Here is an 18438-nt window from a genome sequence, read left to right as displayed (position 1 = left end):
TCCGTTTTTCAAGCACCTTTATTGAAAAGGTGATCTGGTACAGCATTAAATACAACACAGTTTGACACACAGGTGCAAAAAGAGTTTTTTAAGTGTGTGCACTCATTGAGAGAGAAAAAAATGTAGGTGCTCGAACGACCGACACGAAAATAACAAGATATTGCACTTTAAGAAAACTACACTGGAATGTGCTTACATCTCTGCTTAAATATTTCATAGAATTATATTACTTACAGTGAAAAATATTCTAAATATCCATTTAACCAACTCTCCAGAACTTTATAGTCTACCAGCCCTGAGAGATTAGACATTAGGACACTATAAGAGTTGACATGTACATGCTGTCTCCTGTCTAAAGTGTGGTATTGAAGTAGCAATCCAATAGGTTATCATTCAGAGTTCCATCTGATACAGCAAATAAATATATAACCGCACGAATCGTACTCTGTTATTGGTCCCTTAACACAGTATCCCTTTACCAACTGCATTCATTTGGTAAGTTTGTGATCCAAATTATATTGTAAGCGATAGGGCAGAATTGTATATATATATATATATATATATATATATATATATATATATATAAAAAAGAATATATATATGTATATATTATTTTTGGTTGTTTTTTTGTTTTTTAAAGCTCCCAAGCCTACACCCTTTAATCACAAAGTCCTACAAAGAGTTCTAGATTCCCATCCGCTATAATGTGAGGATATGGAAGACGCTTCCATCATTGGACGGTTCAAGGGGAATGAAAGGAATGAGTTTCTCCTGGTTATTCTGTGGTGGGATTCTTCGGCTGTGCCGCCACGGTCAGTCCAAAGATCTTCTTCTTGCCCTGCACCAATGCCTTTTCTGCTGAGTCCACATGGCTGTTGTTGTATCCATTTAAGTATGTAAAAACGTTGACCACCAGAAAGATCACCAGGCACAGTGTCAGGGCAATCCAAAAGGGTCGATGTCGCCAGGAAATCTTGGGCCAGTAGCGGTCGAGAAGAACAAGAACCTCCTGCATCTTGCTGTGAAGATGAGACATAAACAATGGCTTAACATGGAAATGACATGACAACAGCGTTCTCTGATTTCTGGAAAATGAGAGTTTAACAAGAATTACTTTTTATACACCAATTTAAATACACAGATATTGTATTAATAGTATCCTATGAATAGTATATGTGTACAACTACAAAAATATGCTACTGAAATGGTTAAGTTCAACACCACAAACCCACACACACACACACACACACACACACACACACACACACACACACACACACACACACACACACACACACACACACACACACACACACACACACACACACACACACACACACACACACACACACACACACACACACACACACACACACACCTGCTGGACTTCTTTGCCATGCTGCGTTTCCCGCTTTCCTCGTCTTTGTTCCCAGACTGCAGCAAGGTTGCCTGGACTTTCTCGGGCTCCTCGCAAATCTCTTGGCTCTCCTTGCTTTTGTTTAGTCCCTCTTGATATCTGAGGTTCAAATAATATTGTCATTTTGCTATTTGCACCAAAAATTGGAATGCATCACTTACAAGCTGCATACTAGTTTTACTACGATACAGTTTGTGTGATATACCAGTCACTAATCGTGCTTGAGCTCCACAGCGAGCATCCAGTAGGCTAGCGGTCCCTATAGATCAGCTTATGTCCTACGTGTCCCCATATGACAGAGGTGTATGGAGAGGCAGCACAGGGACCGAGGGGACGACATTACCCTTTATTATAGTATTCCTCTTCCATCTTAGCCTTGAGCTCAGCCCTGATCTCGGCCCGGAGCTCCTCCACGTTGACCGCAGGCTTTGCCGGAGCAGCCGGCTCACCCTCCGGCGCTGACACCCTACTTCCACTGTGATGTCACAGGGAGGGAAGGAGACTGGTTAAAAGCATTCTAATACCGGGAGCAGCACGGCTCACTTACACTCACTCTTTCTTGACAGCGTCGCAACCGTGTCTTAATAGAAAGGTCAAAAATAAACTACACATTTGAAACTCATGTGAGTGGGGAGGGTCTTGAAAGAAAAAGAAGAATGGAGAGAAAAAAAAGGAAATATCAGTGGATCTTCTCCACTTTTTTTGTTATTGACTCTGGCTTCCTCTCAAGGCGCCGCCACCGGCTATGAGCTGTGTCTTTTAGTTGAAATACTGCGGACATATACACTCAGACTAACCTTCTCGCAATACCAAGAAAGGAGACCTGTGTTTAGGTTTGGTCAGACGCTTGCCCCAAATGTTTAGAGTATCTCACAGGGAAATAGCTCATCTACCCAAAGCTCAGTCTTAAAGTGTTTTTTAAACGTTGCTATTCTTTTCAGAAGCACCATAAAAAAGGCCAAGTTCAACATAAAACTTAACTATGTCACGTAACGGGATATTTGCATGTCATCTAATGACATGTGGGGATGATCTTTTAGCTTTCATCCCATAAACAGACCCAGCCACTCGAGGTTTCTCAGGGAATGGTTCCTGGGAAACATAGCCTAAAGGTCACACAAACAAACCACAGACAGCTAAAAATGTTGTCCGATAACACGAGTGATTGCAGTTTTGCATGACCTATTGTTTTAAGATGGGGCGAGACGTCGGCAATCATGCCATAGTGCGTGTGTGCGTGCTCGTGCTGTACATATGTGTTTGTGTACATAAGTGTCCGTGTCCATGTCTGTATCCGTGTGTGTGTTTGTGCACACACAAGCGTCTCTGCGTGTGGCTTCTGTGTATGTAAAAGGTCCCCCACCTTTCTGTTGGCTGTCCGGCCTCAACAGGAGAAGCGTTGCCCTTTGAATCCGTCGCCTCACACTACAGAGCAGAGCCAACCACAAACAAAACTCCATTATCGTGCGTCTAATAAATCAATGGCAATGCGTGCGTTTGGGTCATTATGGCCGAGTTGAGGAACCGGAGGGCCTACCAGGACAGGGAGAGCGGCCCCACCGAGGGGTCCGGATGCGCCTGCGGACGGAGGCGGGGGGCCGTAGGAGGGTGCGGGGATGGGTCCGGCGGGGGTCTGACCCGGGATGTTGAGGAGGTTGAACTTGGGGACCACCGCCACGCTGACCCTGCGTCTTGGCAGCGCCTGATGACACCGCCGCGAGCGAGACGGAATGGAGAACACACGTTATCACGCAGGGTTAAAGGAGCAGAGGAGCCATCAGGGCGGTTTGTTTGTTCGTAAACAAAACGAATAGAAACGTTGAGATAGTTGAATGATCACAAAGAATAGTGTCTTTACCTTTCCAAGTGTGAGGGACATGGATCTTGATGGTCGGGGAACCCCATCATCTTTATTCCACACAACAACAAGACAGGGTTACGTGAGACCATAACACACGCCCATATTAGGTATCAATGCCACTACGGAGCCGCTTAAGTTCCAGGATGACATAAAGACTTTGAAGATGCATCTTTTGAGGTATCTCTGGCTGTGGACAAAACAAATTTAAGAGGACTTGAGGTCTAAAGTTTTGTTTTTTCGATGGCGCTTCACCTCCAGTGTCAATAGATCCTCCATAGCAGCGGATGGAGTTCTGATTGGCCAGCTTCTTGAACTCCATCAGCTCTGCATGGTCCTTCTCATAAGTCCTCTTCAGGTTCTCCACGTACTGCATCATCACTTCTGTGGCCTTGTTCATGCGTTTCTCCTGTTGTCAGGCAGAACAGCAATGGGGTGAGTTGCGGAACCATTAATCGAAGCCCTACATTTGTTTTGGGGGGGGGGGTTATTTGAATTCAACTTTATTTGTATAGTGCATTTCATGCAAACAATATGGCGTTCAATGTGCTTAACATACAAAATATAATAGAACAATGAATTACCGCGTAAGAAATATTAAGTGCTGACATTTAAAATAAGAAAATAGAGCAAATAACCAGGTACGGCAAAGAACGATGATATAAAAGATGGCATAAGTAAAGTAGTAATTACCACAATGCAAACACTGGGCTAAAAAGGTATGTGTTAAGCGTTTTTTGGTGTGGTGAGGAGCAGAGAGCATGTAACGTCCACAACTGGTCTGTAAATGGGCCTGGTGGATCCATTAGTGGTAGTGGTGTTGGTGGTAGCGGGTGTGGTACCTGACGCACGGCCCCCACTATCTCAGCCCGGCTGGACAGCCTGGTGGCCAGGCGATGCAGTACTGACACCGTCTCAATCAGCCGCTGGTACGCCTCCCGCTGTTCCAGGTTCTGCCACTGGGGGGAGGTCATCTGCAACAGCCAGCACCACGGCCACATTCATCATCAATGCTCATACAGTTGTAGATGAAACAGCTCAATTAAAAAGAGGGGGGAAACATGTTTGAATAAAGCATGCTGTTGAAAAAAACTCAAAAAGACAAAACAAAATATGCCAATACGGGAAGACGAATTGGAAATTTTAAATGTGTTGAACGGGTAACCGGTTGAGATGGTCCATCTCATTTGGGAGGGGTCCCGACACCGTTACAACAAAATAAACAAAGAAGCTCATCAAAACACAAAGACATGACCTTTTTAATTCCCCTCTTAGCCCCTTTCATATTGCACCTAGTGGAGACCCTCCTATAAATGTTATTCAACATAATGAAAAGGGTAGACTGGGACAGCTGGGAAATCTAGTCTAGATAGAGGGCATCAACATCTGAACCTCTTAATAGTCCTCTCAATAGTAGTTTATAGCAAAGTTTTCATGTTTATGCACATTTTTTCAATTCGTATATTTTATAACCGTATTTTTGCATTCCTATTTTAGGCTTATTTGATTGCATTTCTATGCTCCATTTGTACTCTAACTATTCTCCATCCCGAGCAAAGCACTTGTTACAGCTTCTCTGGGGATTTCTGAAGTGCACTCTGGATGTGAAAGTGAAAGTGATGGAGGAAACCTTCAGAGCTCCTTTGAACTCCTCCAGCTCCTTCTCCGTGTTCTCCTCGGTGAGGTGGCGCTCCCGCTCCGCCTGCTTCATGCGTGTCTCCAGGGTGTAGTTATCGTTCCGGTAGGCCAGGGACAGCTGGACGAAGGCATTCTGTGGAGCAGCAGAGGGGTGTTCATTGCCCTGACTACACAGTGGATGATCCCATGTATTGATAGATGATCATCGTCCACTGATCAGGATGGAGCCATCCATGACTCTGGAGGAGACATGCTGGAGGAGAGTGAACAGTTTCAACCTCAGGTAATGGATTTATAGTGCTGACTTCCCACGGTCATGGAGCTTTAGAAGACCACAACCAAGCAATATAAGTGATATATGCTCCCCTTTGTCTTGTCCCTACTGCCATAGGTCTCTTAAACTGTTAATTGCACGTATTCTGGTTGCCTGATTGTCCTTTTTGGACACTCTTGTGCCACTGTGATTTCCTGTCTGGACTGCCCCTGTATTTTATTGTACTGTTGTTGTAATTGCATTGGAACATTGCTTAACATTCATTGTATATTTGAAAACCATTTGAAAAAAAATAACCCTGATTATTGGTCAATTATGGAGGCTCTCCACCACCAGTTTGATCGACAATTGAAGAGCTATAATTTTAGTGTACGATTTTAGAAATGTCATTGCTGTCTGTCAGCTATTAGGGAGTGAAAAGCTCTGTGAGATGTAAGTTCAGTTTGACTGCACGCTTGCCTCTTTATGAGACAATTTCGATTTTTAGACTGCTCCCGGTTCATTTCTGCCTGATCACGACCTTTCTGCCATGATCGGTTCAGTGAGTTCATCTTGCCTGACAACCTGAGTTCAACATGGCTCAATGACAGGGAAGGGAGGGAGGGAGGGAGGGAGGGAGCAGAGAGCGAGGGGAATTTTTATTGGGGGGGTTGTTTGTTGTCCAAATCTGTCTCTTGTGCTATATTTCTTCACAACACAATATCTTTTACCTACAGCAGCGTTAAACCCAGAATGCCGGAGATATGACATGGGAATAATAAGCCATCATTCTGCCATTCAAGGCTCACAGCTGGGCGGATCAAAGCCTTGTCCAGCAGCATTCCAGGCGCTCTCAGAGTGAACACGGGCCAGGGGTTGTCAGGAAATACATGGCCTCTGACTGTCCTAATCCCCAACTGGTCCCCATGGGAATGACAGGGAGGGGCAACAACAGCCATAGCCTGCAGAACGCAGTGTTGTGTTTGTGTTCAGAAACAGAAACAGGAAATCTCTGAGCCTCTCATCAGTCTTGATTATGAAGAGAGAACCCACTTCCTGGGGTTGGAACTATGCTCGGTATAGAGTTGAGTGGGCCAAAGGGATAACTATTGACAGTTAGGGTTAGGGTAAACTGTGTGTGGAAAGTGTTTAAATAACGTAAAAAGTGTCTTGATAAAATGTTCTACAGTTAGGGTTAGGGTTAGAGTGCACCCTAACCCTAACCCTGGAACCTTTAGTGGAGAGTAATTATGTAAATCAGAATTTCAAGACATTGGCATACACAATACATTTAAAAATGTATTTCGGTTTCAATGTGAGAAATTAACAATTTTTTCTCTTTTAACTATTAAGTATTATACAAAAGTTGGCCTTTTTTATATGCATAATAAATCTAACTGTCTCACATTATTTTACAGCAAGTTGGATGATTTTTAAGAATTACAGAATGACGTTGCATGATACTGACCTCAACTTCTTTTTCAGTGAGGGGGGGTGCGCTGCAACAACAAACACATAAACAAAACTGTTAGTCCAAGTCACATTTTTCCCATTTGGCAGCATAAGAATGATGAGCTTGAACCCGATGCACTGATAAGACGCTATTTTGCGTATGATCAGTCAAACGTAGACCTACCAGCCAGGCAGGCCACGGTGGAGCTTGAGTTTCCTCAGCATCACGTCTGAGATGTTGGGCATGGAATCAGTCTTCTCCTTCACATCCTCCCCCCCTGGAGAGGTAGGCGACGGTAGACCTGCGTACACACGGTGAAGGTAAAAAAAAATCACCGTTTCGATTGGTATTCACGTTTTTACAATTACGCCATCTACTGGTGGAAGTGTGGAATGAATGCAGTACCAGCTGAGGGATAGGAAGTGTACCTTTTTCGTGTTCACTTGTCTCACTCAACTCTGGTAACGTTGACCCCACAATGCTTTGGTTGCGCAGTAGCTTGTGCTCCTGTGCACAAAATTGTTCAGGTATATAAACATGTTTAGACTTTTCCAATACAAAGAGGATCCAGCTATAAAACGAGACGTCATCTTGAACGTAAAACATCAACTTCAATGCACCTCTCTAAGTTTGGAAAGCTTCTGTGTGGCGACGGGCTGGGCGGGGAAGTCCTTGTACCCCGACTGCTTGGACTGGCCGTCCCGGGACTTATCCGGGAAGGTGAAGACCTCTTCGGGACCGGGGGCCGGGGGCGGAGCTCCGTTCCTGCTGTTCAGGGTGCCCACGGTGTCCCAGGACACGGCCCTCATCAACGGGGGGAAGGCCCCGATGGTCTTGATCTCGGCCGTGCACGGCGCCTGCTGCGTGGGCAGCCGGGGGACGGGCTTGGCCACCCCTGTGGCCGGGGCCTGGGTGGGGCTCCGTCCGGGCCCCGAGGTCCCCTCCTCCGGGCGGCCCCCGGCGGTCGGAGCGGCGGCAGCCACCGGAGAGGCGGGAGCGGGGATGCTCTTCTTGGCCAGGGACGGGTCGCAGTTCTCCTTCTGGACGGCGTAGCGGGGCGTTAGGGTGCCAGAGGACACCTTTCTCTTCTCGGCCGGCTTCCAGTCCACCAAGAGACGGGCGCCCTGAGAGAGCAGCAACACAACACGGTCATGGAGCTTTAGAAGACCACAACCAAAGGCAGAATGGACGCAGAGATCTCCGTCTCAGACAATCATACAAGAAGCAATAGTGTATCTTGTTAAAAAACTTCATTGTGAATAAAATAGAATAGAATAGAAACACTTTTTTGCATGCAAACGGTTGTCTTTGTTTGCCTGTGCAGTTTGCCACCTGAGTATAATTCTGATGTTAAAATGTAATTAATTTGTTAATTCATTTATGAATACTGATTGTGCGCTACTTCCTGATGGTATACGTGTTTTAATGAATTGGTTCATTAATCTATGAGTAATTCATCTGATTGTCAGTTACCTCCTGCTCCTGAGTTGGGACATTGGGCTGGTCCTTCACCTACAACACAGGGTTCATGAAGGTCAAATCATATCCCACTTTATTTATAGAGCGCTTTGCGTTCCAGTCAGCACCGCAAAGTGCCTAACAACAAGAACTTAGAATTTAGTTTAAAATAAGATACATTTGAGCAGCAAGAACAAGTTTAAGAGAGACTCATGTGAGATGGATTAAACACTGAACATTACACATTTAGCGATTAGGAGAATGTTAAGTTTAAAAGGTTGGCTAAAACTGTACTGCATGCATCTTTAAATATACTGTTGGCCAGCTCACCGGACTGGCTGACTGTGTAGCAGCATAGCTCACCTCTGCTGCTCCTACAGCTGAAAGAGCACAATATCATCATTGCTGCTGTCATGTAACAGCACCTTTGAAACGGTTCACACTATGTCACATGGGATGAACTTCAAGAACTTCAAGAGGCTACGGGAGGTACCTCTAGATGGCGAGGGTGGTGGAGTTGGATTTGGAGTAAGTCCTGCAGGAAAAAATAATATTACGCAAAAAGAAAACTGCTGCAAAAACGTTTGTCAACTTATGAAACTTGACCGTTATGTTTTCACTTACTTGTGCTTGTTACTTGTGCCGTTGATCATGTTAAACTTCAGTTTATGTGTGATATCACTTTTTGTTTGGGTCTGTTGAGCTACGGGCCATACATAACAAGGGCCATGAGCACTGTGTGTGTGTGCGTGTGTGTAGGTGTGCATGTGGCTGTGCGTGTGTTTGAGTGAGTGTTTGTGAGTGTGTGTGCCTTTACATGTATGTGTGAAGGTGCCTGTGCCTATGCTAGTGCGCGCGCGTGCGTGCGTGCGTACGTGTGTGTGTGCGTGTGTGTGTGCGTGTGTGTGTGCGTGTGTGTGTGCGTGTGTGCGTGTGTGTGTGCATGTGTGCGTGTGTGTGTGTGTGTGCATCTGCCTGTCTGTCTGTCTGTCAGTCTGTGTGTGTGTGTGTGCGTGCGTGTGTTCGTGGATGCAGGTGTCGTACCTGTGGGGGCCTCGGTCAGGCTGCAGGTGGACCTGCGTCCCCGGCGCGTGAGGAAGCGGTCGCTGACCTTCTTGGCCTGCTCCAGCAGATCCAGGTTCTTCAGGCGCTCCTCCTCCGACAGCTGGGGCTCCTGCAGCGCATCTTTCACCAGGTCGATCACCTGGCCGGCGCTGTCTGAGGGGAGCACGCATGCACACACACACACACACACACACACACACACACACACACACACACACACACACACACACACACACACACACACACACACAAATGCACGCAGATACACACACACACACACAAACACACACACACATATGGACTCATACACACACCGCAGCAAGAGAGTGAGAGAGAGACAGAGACAGAGACAGAGAGAGAGAGAGAGAGAGAGAGAGAGAGAGAGAGAGAGAGAGAGAGAGAGAGAGAGAGAGAGAAAGGATGCATATATTAATACCATTGGGTCCAGTCAAATTGAATCCCTATGACTCATTTTAAATCAGAGCGACAACGCGATCAAAGTAGAGGCCACAGGTCAACCTTACCCACGGTGGTAATGGGCGTCCCAGAGAGGGAGGTTCTGGACAAGCGACTCCGTGGACTGTGTGGTCTGCAAGATGACCGGCAGAAAAAAACAATTTAAAATTCACCGTTTTTTTTTTTTACCATTGAACCATCAAAGTGAGCCTGAGCGATGAGGGTCGTGTTTGATGGGGGATACCTGGCCAGGTCCAGTGGGTGACCCTCCTGCAGCACCACCGTGGCCTTCTGCGGGAACACAATGGTGGGTGCCGTCATGACCACCGCCTGGCTCTCCCCTGCCACGTACTGTGAGACCAGAAAAGGAGGAACAAAGGAACAAACACAAAGACGTAAAATACAACGCAACCCAAATAATATCACGAAGGGAGGTCAACGCTGATACATTATCGCACCGTGGAAGACGTTTTTCTTAGTAGAAAATTGTATTCGAGAACTTATATCATGTTTGTACAAACCTCTATAAAGGCTGTTGCGCGAGGAGGCATAGACATTTACTGGTAAACAAAAGCCAGAGAGTGTAAATAAATATATACACAGCTTGTTTCAGCCTCGCTCCAGCCACTACTCAATCATATCAAATAGCATTGATGGTAGGGATGGATGATAGGTTTTTTAAGTAAAAGCACATCAAGGGTCGATTTGGCCTTTATTGATACTGTTTTATCCAAATAGGTATTCTACCTGGAGTTGCCGTTCAAACTTAGGTGACATACAACACATAACATACCACACGTCGTATAAAGTTCTTTAAATGCAAGCCTCTGCAAGTCCCTATCTGGCCATCATAGGGGACTGACGTGAATTAAGAGAAGCTGAACATAAAACAGAAACCCAATAGGAGCGTGTCTGAGGGATCGGACAAGATGTACCTTTTGGGCTAGGACCCTCATAAAAGAAATACCTCAACCGGTAAAAGCTGCTAAGAAGCAATGATTCTGTCCCATTTATACTCTTGGCCCCGCAGATTAGATTAGAGTGCTTCTTCGTTACATTCTGCTGAGATATGATCTGGCTGCTTATTGTTTATGTGTGACTGCAGCGGAAGGCAACCTTCTCCAAGCGTAGGACAACTCTGGCATGGCTTGGCTGTACAGACAGGTCCTTCAACCTTAAATGAAGATGTAGGTAAACATTGTCTCCATGCCCTCTGACTACCTTTCAACATGACCGAGGGAAGAGAACATAGTGCTCCATATTAGGGCGATTCGTAGAATTGGTAGAGGGCTGCAACAGGAAGAGGCTTTATACAAGACTGAACAGGGACCTTTTCTGGATAACACAGTCCAACAACAACAATCACAAAAACACCTGTGTTAGAAATGCTTGTATAACAAACGTCCCTTCCCTACCGACTCGGTGGCTTTTAATAGACACCCGTCGCATTTCCTAAGTGGTACACAACTTGACGTAAACCTAAAATGTGTGCAGGTTCCAGTGTGTTGATGTAAGGGGCAAGCGGCAGGCAGATTAATGAAGAGAGTGAGGGCTCACTTACCGTGCTGGGCGAGCTAGAGGAGCTGTCGACCTCTTCTGGGGAGTCCTCCTCTTCCTCTGGGAGGGTGGGCATGGTAGGGAGCTGGGTGGGGCGGGAGCGGGTGTGGGGGAAGATAAAGGGGGCCTCAGCGACACACGGAGCTTCACAGGTCTTCTCCGGATTACGCCCGCTCAGTCCAACCCCAGAGCCGATAGGTCGCCGCTCCTCCTCCTGCTGCTGCTTCTGCTGCCCAGGCACGCACATACACAGACCAGGCATGCACATACACACACACATATACACGTGCACACACACACACACACACACACACACAGACACGACAAACACATGCAAACATGCATTAATACATACACGCACACACACACACATGCAAACAATTACATGCATATGCACACATAAATGCATACATGCAATAACACACACATGCAACCATGCACAGACGCACACACACATGCACCGACACACATATTAGCACATCGACACACAAAGGAAGTTAAAAAGGAGAACCAAGTTAATGATTAGGCCTTCTAGCAATTTCTAAGGGCCATGATTTGCAAAACAAAGATTACAAAACATTGTGAAGTAAAAGGGGTGTCTATTCACCGCACAAATTGTTCTTCGACCAATTGTATATTACCAAGTATAAAAACAGCTGGATTTTGTTGTTTTTCAGTGACACCTAATTTCTGCATATTGCATGAATAATGATGGGAATTCAAAGTCAAAAGAGCTAGGGTTTTCACAAACAAACAAATCATGAAATGGATCCGTCCCCACGATCGGGCTCTGGAGCTCCTAAGCAAAGTCGTAACTCAGATGGGATTCTGATCCTGAGCTGGATCAGAAATGTGATTTATAGGCTTTCCTTTTTAAGAATCCCTGTGTATAAACACAAAAGAAAATGTCAGGGTGACATTTCTCCAACTCCCTGCCGATAGGCTACATCAAAAGTCACATGCTTGTAGGGTTGTCAAAGGCTGTCAAATAATGAGTTTGAATAAAGAGCTGGATTGTGCTGGCGACGTTCAAGGACAGCTCAATAAGAATTTGGCACGAGGGCTTTTCGCTCTGAGCTACAGAGCCTACAGAAATCACTCACCACCTTATTTACCTTTCTGCTAGCATCCAGATATTTTTATTTAGCAGTGTAGAACTGCATTTGTATCTCTGTTTAAAATCTAGCCTGGACTCTATTAAGGGACATAATGGAAAAGGCATCCCAATGTGATCGCCTTTAGGCGTTTATTAAATATGCTGGGAAAATATTTTCTGGATTCAGTGCCAGGAATAAATTATCAGGCAAAAAAGTAAAAAAAAGAAAATCAAGCAAGCAGCTAAATAAGGTAACACATGACATTCCCTTTAGTCAAAGAAAAGATAAATATTTACGCGAGTTATTTTTAAGATGACCTCAATCACAGGCAACCTCAAGCTTTACTTAATGTACGAGTATTATTCCAGTTATTCTCAAGTAGCCAAAAAAACATTTCAAACAAAAATGGAGTGATGAAGATATGATTAATGCATCTTCATATTGGTGTTTCTAGCAACTTAATGCATATTGATCCCATCCCAATACTAACAGGCTATTCTTCAGTGGGATGTTCCCATTTCCACCCAAACATGGCTGAGAGGGATGTGAGCGTGTGACAATGTAAACACTGGGGAGCCTGCTAAGACTCACCTCTCAGACCCATTCCTTTCTCTGTGCACCTTTTATTTTAAACAAACTGAAGGTCATTGAGAGCCTGACTTCAATGTGCAGTGTTGTTGTAACGCTACTACGCTGGCTGTCGGCTTTTAGCTTAACACCAAAATAATATAGCACTTGACTTAAAGCAAGGCATTTCACTCACAGCTGTTTTGTAAAGACAGCCTTGGTGCATCGTAAATAGAGTAGAGATTATCAAAATTAAAGTCAGACATCAGAGCTACTCATTCTGACAATTTCTCTTTGCCAATGGGGAGATCAGGAATGTTTGAAGTTCAAATGAATAAAGAATAGCATGGACTAGGATCCTGGGTATGATTTATACCAATAATATAAATTATACTAAATAACACTTCAGCATGTCTTCTATAAAACATGCTGTGTGCAAGTGTTTTTTGCCTATCTCTGGTTCAATAAGGTATGCATTGTATATTCACAGATTGTATCATTCGTTTTGGTTGTTTAAGGCCCAATCCCATTTCTACCCCTTACCCCTTCCCTTTACCCCTCCCCCTTGTTTTGAAGGGGTAAGGCCCAATCCCATTTATACCCCTTCCCCCTTCCCCTTACCCCTTCCCCCTACCCCTTCCCCTTACCCCTTTGTTTGTACCCCCCTTGTTTTTTACCCCTTCAAAACAAGGGGGAGGGATAAGGGGAAGGGGTAAGGGGTAGAAATGGGATTGGACCTAAGACTCATTCCCTGTTTCTTTCAGTCTTCATTGTTGGACATAAAACAGAAACTCAATAGGAGCGTGTTTGAGGGTTTGGACAACATGTACCAATTGGGCTAGGAACCTAGAATGTAAAACCAAACATTCCTGTTTATACTCTTAGCGAGTGTGACTTTAGACTGTTGCCCATGACCCCCTGCTCTCACATGGCCCATCAGAAGCCCTTTTGGCTCAAGTTATCCCAATTTGAGTAGCGCTGGCTTTTTTGTGAATGATAAGCGGAACTATGGGAGGCGAGCCGCCTATCTGAAGATTGGCAGGAGACGTTTTACTGTTTTAACATTTATAATATATAGCAGTAAAGAAGAAGAAACAAAAAAAGGACATAGCATTTCATAAAGTAGAAGCAATCCCAACCAGTCATAAATCATGGGCGCTTTTCTTTGTTTTTTTCCGTTGCTATATAATCCAAGTCATTTTGTCCACATAAATTAACAATGTACAAGATGGTTAGCCGGCTTGAATACCCTTTGAGTGTTGTAGAAACTTTATTTTATGTCAATGTAAAAGATAGAACATAACAAAATTTCTATTATAGGCACCGTATTCAAAATGTTAGGGGCATCTTTGCCTTGAGACATTTTTGTACAATCTTGATAAATGAGTCGCTCTTTCGACAATAGCGGAAGCAGACTGTTTAATCCTGCTCGTCTATCTTCTAGGGAAGTACAATTTGCATCTGGTCAAAAGAGTGCAAAGTGCGCTGCACTGTACATTAAACTAACTCTTCAGCTCCACACTGCCACAAATGCTGTGTTATTTTGCTTCATGCTGTCCACCACATGTGAAAATCTTCCACCTCTAGCGCACTGATGTGCTTAGTCTGCTATTCCAGAACCTTTTGTTGTCGTCCTACCTTTAGACTGAGTGTTGGGCTCTTTATAGAGTACACACACAGTGTTTGAAAGAAACCAAACTGCTTGGTTGATTCAATGTTTTTGTCAATAATTATTAGTTTTATTAATCATCATTGATCACGATTAGGGGTAGATCTACCAGAGGAAAGATGAACCAGAAGAGTTTTCATTAAATCTCTCTTGTTTCCCTTAAAAACTCAGGAATAAGAAAGCACAATAATCCACCAACAGTAAAATCAACTGGGTTTAATTGTGTATGATACATGCAGATTTGCTTGAGCTGCTCCCCCCGCGACCCGACCCCGGATAAGCGGAAGAAAATGAGATGAGACATGCAGATTTGATACAGTGCTGCTACTTAAAACTCAGAAATATGAAGGCACAATAATCCACCAACAGTCAAATTTCCATTGCTGAATCCCAACTGTTTCTGATTGTGTACAATACATGTAGAGTCGTTACAACACTGCTATTATGGTCATTCCAAAAATAGCAAAGCACATACAGCGAGGTGCAAAAGCTGCCGGACCGTGGGATAGAGAGAGAACATTTGCAGCGTAATTCAATCTCTCTGATGACTTCCTGTTGTTGTACATCACAGAACACACGTCTGCAATACTGGGCGCAACATGTGGGGCACTTCCTGGGCTGCCTCTGTGTAAGACCCCCCCCTTATCCCCAGCCCCCGGGGGACGTAACAGTTCCCCCAGCCGTGTCTCGCTGTCTCTGCATTGAGAGAAAGCCCCCCTCCTCCCTCCCCAGTTACATAAGCCTATTCTCTTTCACTCTCTCTCTCTCTTTCTCTTTCACTCTCTCCCTCGCTCTCTCGCTCTTGTGCCAGATTTGTTTAAAATTTGCTTTTGTCAAGATGAAGGAGCACAAGGCAACAGAGGAAGTGGTCATTTTAAAGCAACAGTGGGAGAGAACAGGAAAGAGAGGACGTGTGAAAGGCTAGAGGGATCCAGAGGAGGATCTGAATGAATGATCTGAATGTCGTGACAAGGAGGGATAAAAGATCACTTATTCAAAACAGAGATATTTAATACTGGAGCACAAACACTGTGATAGAAGATACTGTTTTCACATTCGTGCTAAAAAATACTAACCATAATCAAATAAGTATTCCCATCCCAAATAGGGCTGCTCACTGAGTTAGGCTCTCAGGCACTGCATCGGTTTCAAGTAAATTCAAACTCAAATACATAAGTCCAGAATCTGAAAGTATGCGTGCAAAAGGGCTGAACTATTTGCTCTGTTGATGTCCTTGTTTTGTTTTTGCTCACAGCAGTGTAAGAGCAGTCTGTTTGCAAACGAACAACTAAAGAATCAACATAATAACTAGTTCAGCCTGCATCGCACGTTGGCAGCATGCATCAAACAACACTCTGTCAATAGTCATACAAATAAATAAACACATGTCTACCTGAGCTCTCCACCACTGTTGAAGGGAATACAGATATTCGTTGACCTCTTCCCTCACATCATCTTTCCACAGTCAAACTGTCATTCTCCGGCTTTTACACAGAAAACTGTGCTTCTCTCAGGCTTCTCCTTCCCCTCTGCTCTCCTTCTCTCACTCTTTTTTCTACATCAGCCTCTCTTTCACTCCTGGGAGCTTTGACCATTTAAGGAGAAGGCTTGGTATGCCTTGTTCAGCTGCTGTGAGGGCCTGTGTGTGTGTGTGTGTGTGTGTGTGTGTGTGTGTGTGTGTGTGTGTGTGTGTGTGTGTGTGTGTGTGTGTGTGTGTGTGTGTGTGTGTGTGTGTGTGTGTGTGTGTGTGTGTGTGTGTGTGTGTGTGTGTGTTTTCAGTGTGGCTTCACAGAGCCATGACTGACCATATCTAAAACCATAATGTTTAACCATAAGCTAAAATCTGGTGAAAGTTATTTTGTTTTTGTTGAGACTATCTTGTTTTTATTGTCACTAAGAGAGAGAGAGAAAGAGAGGGAGAGCGATAGCGATAGCGAGAGAGAGAGAGAGAGAGAGAGAGAGAGAGAGAGAGAGAGAGAGAGAGAGAGAGAGAGAGAGAGAGAGAGAGAGAGAGACAAATAAGAGAATGCGAAGGGGGTCATTTGTATGCGTGTGTCTGTGCTGTGTGTGTACAGTGTGTCCCCTCTAATATTTCCATAATAGCATATTTGTGATGGCTTTTTTTATTTTTTTATGTGCTAGAAGCTAGCTCATGTAGCTTCCGTGAACCTTTTAAATAATTTTCTATACCATAAAACCATCCATATATTCAAATAAAATGTTAATGAGTTGTATTAATGCACAGTCACCTATTGATGCCTTCTTTAAAGGAAGCCAAATTTCACATTTTAAGATAGTATCATGTCATTCTTGTATGGAAAATGAACCCCAACAAAAACACATTATTACGTTGTCAGTTTTTCTGTTTGTGTAGTAGCGGACTACAGAGAATAATATCCTACAACTAGGTGCAATAGAATGATGAGAGAGGAGTCTTACCACGTTGTTGTTCTCTTGTCCTTTGTCACCTGCTGGAGCCAGGGTAGACATGGGATACAGGGAAGACAGGAGACAGGGAAGAGGATAGATTTGCATTGAACAGGAAAAGCCTCCCGATGCAAATTTTGTTAAGAGAAATAAAATAAACTTTGCGATGCAGTGTGGCTTTGGTTAGAGCCATGGCCCTCATCACATTGGTCAATTCGGGCGGCTGGTGGTGTATCAGGAAGGACCTCAGTCCCCCTCCCTCCCCCCTCCCCTACCTCTATTACTAAGGGCAACTATAACCTGGCAACCATTTATTATACATGCGGTGCTTGATCCAGTGGTTGAAAGCTCCTCAGGCCTCAAGGAAGGGCTATTGTTTCAACCATTTTAGGACTCAATGGGGAAGACAGGCGTTCAGTGATTTAATGAAAGCAACTTGCGTATCAATAACATTCCCCATTATTTATAGCACCAGAGGAGACAATTTTGATTGGTTTCTCGAGGTATGATAATTGGTTTTCTGCTAGTAGCTAATGTTTTTTCTTATTTTGTGCCAATGCAATGTCCTGTAAAGACCATCTTCGGGATATCCGAATGATGATTGATGTTCATGGAGTAAATATTATAACAAATACCAAAAATGAAGTGAGTCTATAAAGAAAATCCAAATACAATACAATATTTTCAAAAAAGGATGTTTGTGATAACAAAACGTTACGGTTAAGAAGAGCTGAGCGTATGGTATAATGTGTACTTTCATGAATAGTTCAAAGGTAGTCTATAAGACTGCAACTCAAAACCAATTTTCTGTCTTGTAATGGTCTGTGTAATCTCATCTCTGTAATCCATAATGTAATCTATATATATACACTTCATTCCTTACCAACCTGTATTATGTTAAGTGTACAGCAAAACTGTAACCAGAGTATTTCAGCTATGTGTAGAATAAACAAATAGAACATTTATACCCTGAAAATGTGTATAGTAAAATAATGAATCATTTGTTATCCTTATTATCCTGTTTTACTATCATTAATTACATTTCCACCTTCCCCCTTTCTGTACTGGCAGTGTTGAATAATGTTAATGTTTGCTGAGTCTATTTTCAGACTTCCTTGGAGATCGTAATAAAAGGGGAAGTTATTTAAACTTAGTCTTTCTTCCAAAACACACAGAGTAGGCTTAGAGCGAATCTATCCCCTGAGACTCTGCACAGGAATAAACTAAGAAGAAGGCAAGAAAGGGCCAATCAAAGAAATGTTATCCTGTAATTCACTACAACTTTTTAGAGTTATTCAGTCTTCTTCTGTGGTTATTCTATACTGGCGTTTTATGTTATCATCATACCGTTTGTGAGTGGCTGCTCAATGGCTTCTTGAGACATAGGAGGAGACAGAGGTGGAGGGGGACTTGCAAGTGGCTCAGTGTATGTTGGTCCTGTGTCAGCGGTCACTGTAGAATCAGCCGGTATTGATACAAGGCATTGTGACGCAATGGGAGCTGTTGGCTGTGAGGAGGTAGAC

At 44.0% G+C, this 18438-nt stretch overlaps 1 protein-coding gene across 6 annotated transcripts in view; it reads right to left on the bottom strand.

Annotated features, from left to right (window-relative positions):
* The window catches only part of mrvi1 (murine retrovirus integration site 1 homolog), a 25423-nt gene continuing 6985 nt past the window's right edge, over positions 1 to 18438 (bottom strand). For 3 of the 6 annotated variants that reach the window (XM_060070992.1, XM_060070998.1, XM_060070999.1), the window contains exons 19-40: positions 18263 to 18422; positions 16928 to 16959; positions 11160 to 11381; positions 9843 to 9949; positions 9667 to 9731; positions 9122 to 9295; positions 8571 to 8612; positions 8408 to 8457; positions 8093 to 8131; positions 7240 to 7743; positions 7048 to 7126; positions 6803 to 6920; positions 6635 to 6665; positions 4906 to 5046; positions 4118 to 4249; positions 3531 to 3684; positions 3276 to 3325; positions 2955 to 3119; positions 2781 to 2842; positions 1761 to 1892; positions 1379 to 1516; positions 1 to 1019 (exon numbers count right to left, since the gene is read on the bottom strand). In XM_060070992.1, coding sequence (XP_059926975.1) covers positions 776 to 1019; positions 1379 to 1516; positions 1761 to 1892; positions 2781 to 2842; positions 2955 to 3119; positions 3276 to 3325; positions 3531 to 3684; positions 4118 to 4249; positions 4906 to 5046; positions 6635 to 6665; positions 6803 to 6920; positions 7048 to 7126; positions 7240 to 7743; positions 8093 to 8131; positions 8408 to 8457; positions 8571 to 8612; positions 9122 to 9295; positions 9667 to 9731; positions 9843 to 9949; positions 11160 to 11381; positions 16928 to 16959; positions 18263 to 18422 — 2841 coding nt within the window. In that variant the 3' untranslated portion in view covers positions 1 to 775. The remainder of the gene's footprint in view (positions 1020 to 1378; positions 1517 to 1760; positions 1893 to 2780; positions 2843 to 2954; positions 3120 to 3275; positions 3326 to 3530; positions 3685 to 4117; positions 4250 to 4905; positions 5047 to 6634; positions 6666 to 6802; positions 6921 to 7047; positions 7127 to 7239; positions 7744 to 8092; positions 8132 to 8407; positions 8458 to 8570; positions 8613 to 9121; positions 9296 to 9666; positions 9732 to 9842; positions 9950 to 11159; positions 11382 to 16927; positions 16960 to 18262; positions 18423 to 18438) is intronic. The other 3 variants (XM_060070995.1, XM_060070996.1, XM_060070997.1) reach the window with 3 other exon arrangements.

Source organism: Gadus macrocephalus, chromosome 14 (genome assembly GCF_031168955.1).
Source record: "Gadus macrocephalus chromosome 14, ASM3116895v1".
Taxonomy (NCBI): domain Eukaryota; kingdom Metazoa; phylum Chordata; class Actinopteri; order Gadiformes; family Gadidae; genus Gadus; species Gadus macrocephalus.
This window is presented reverse-complemented; position numbering and strand designations above follow the sequence as displayed.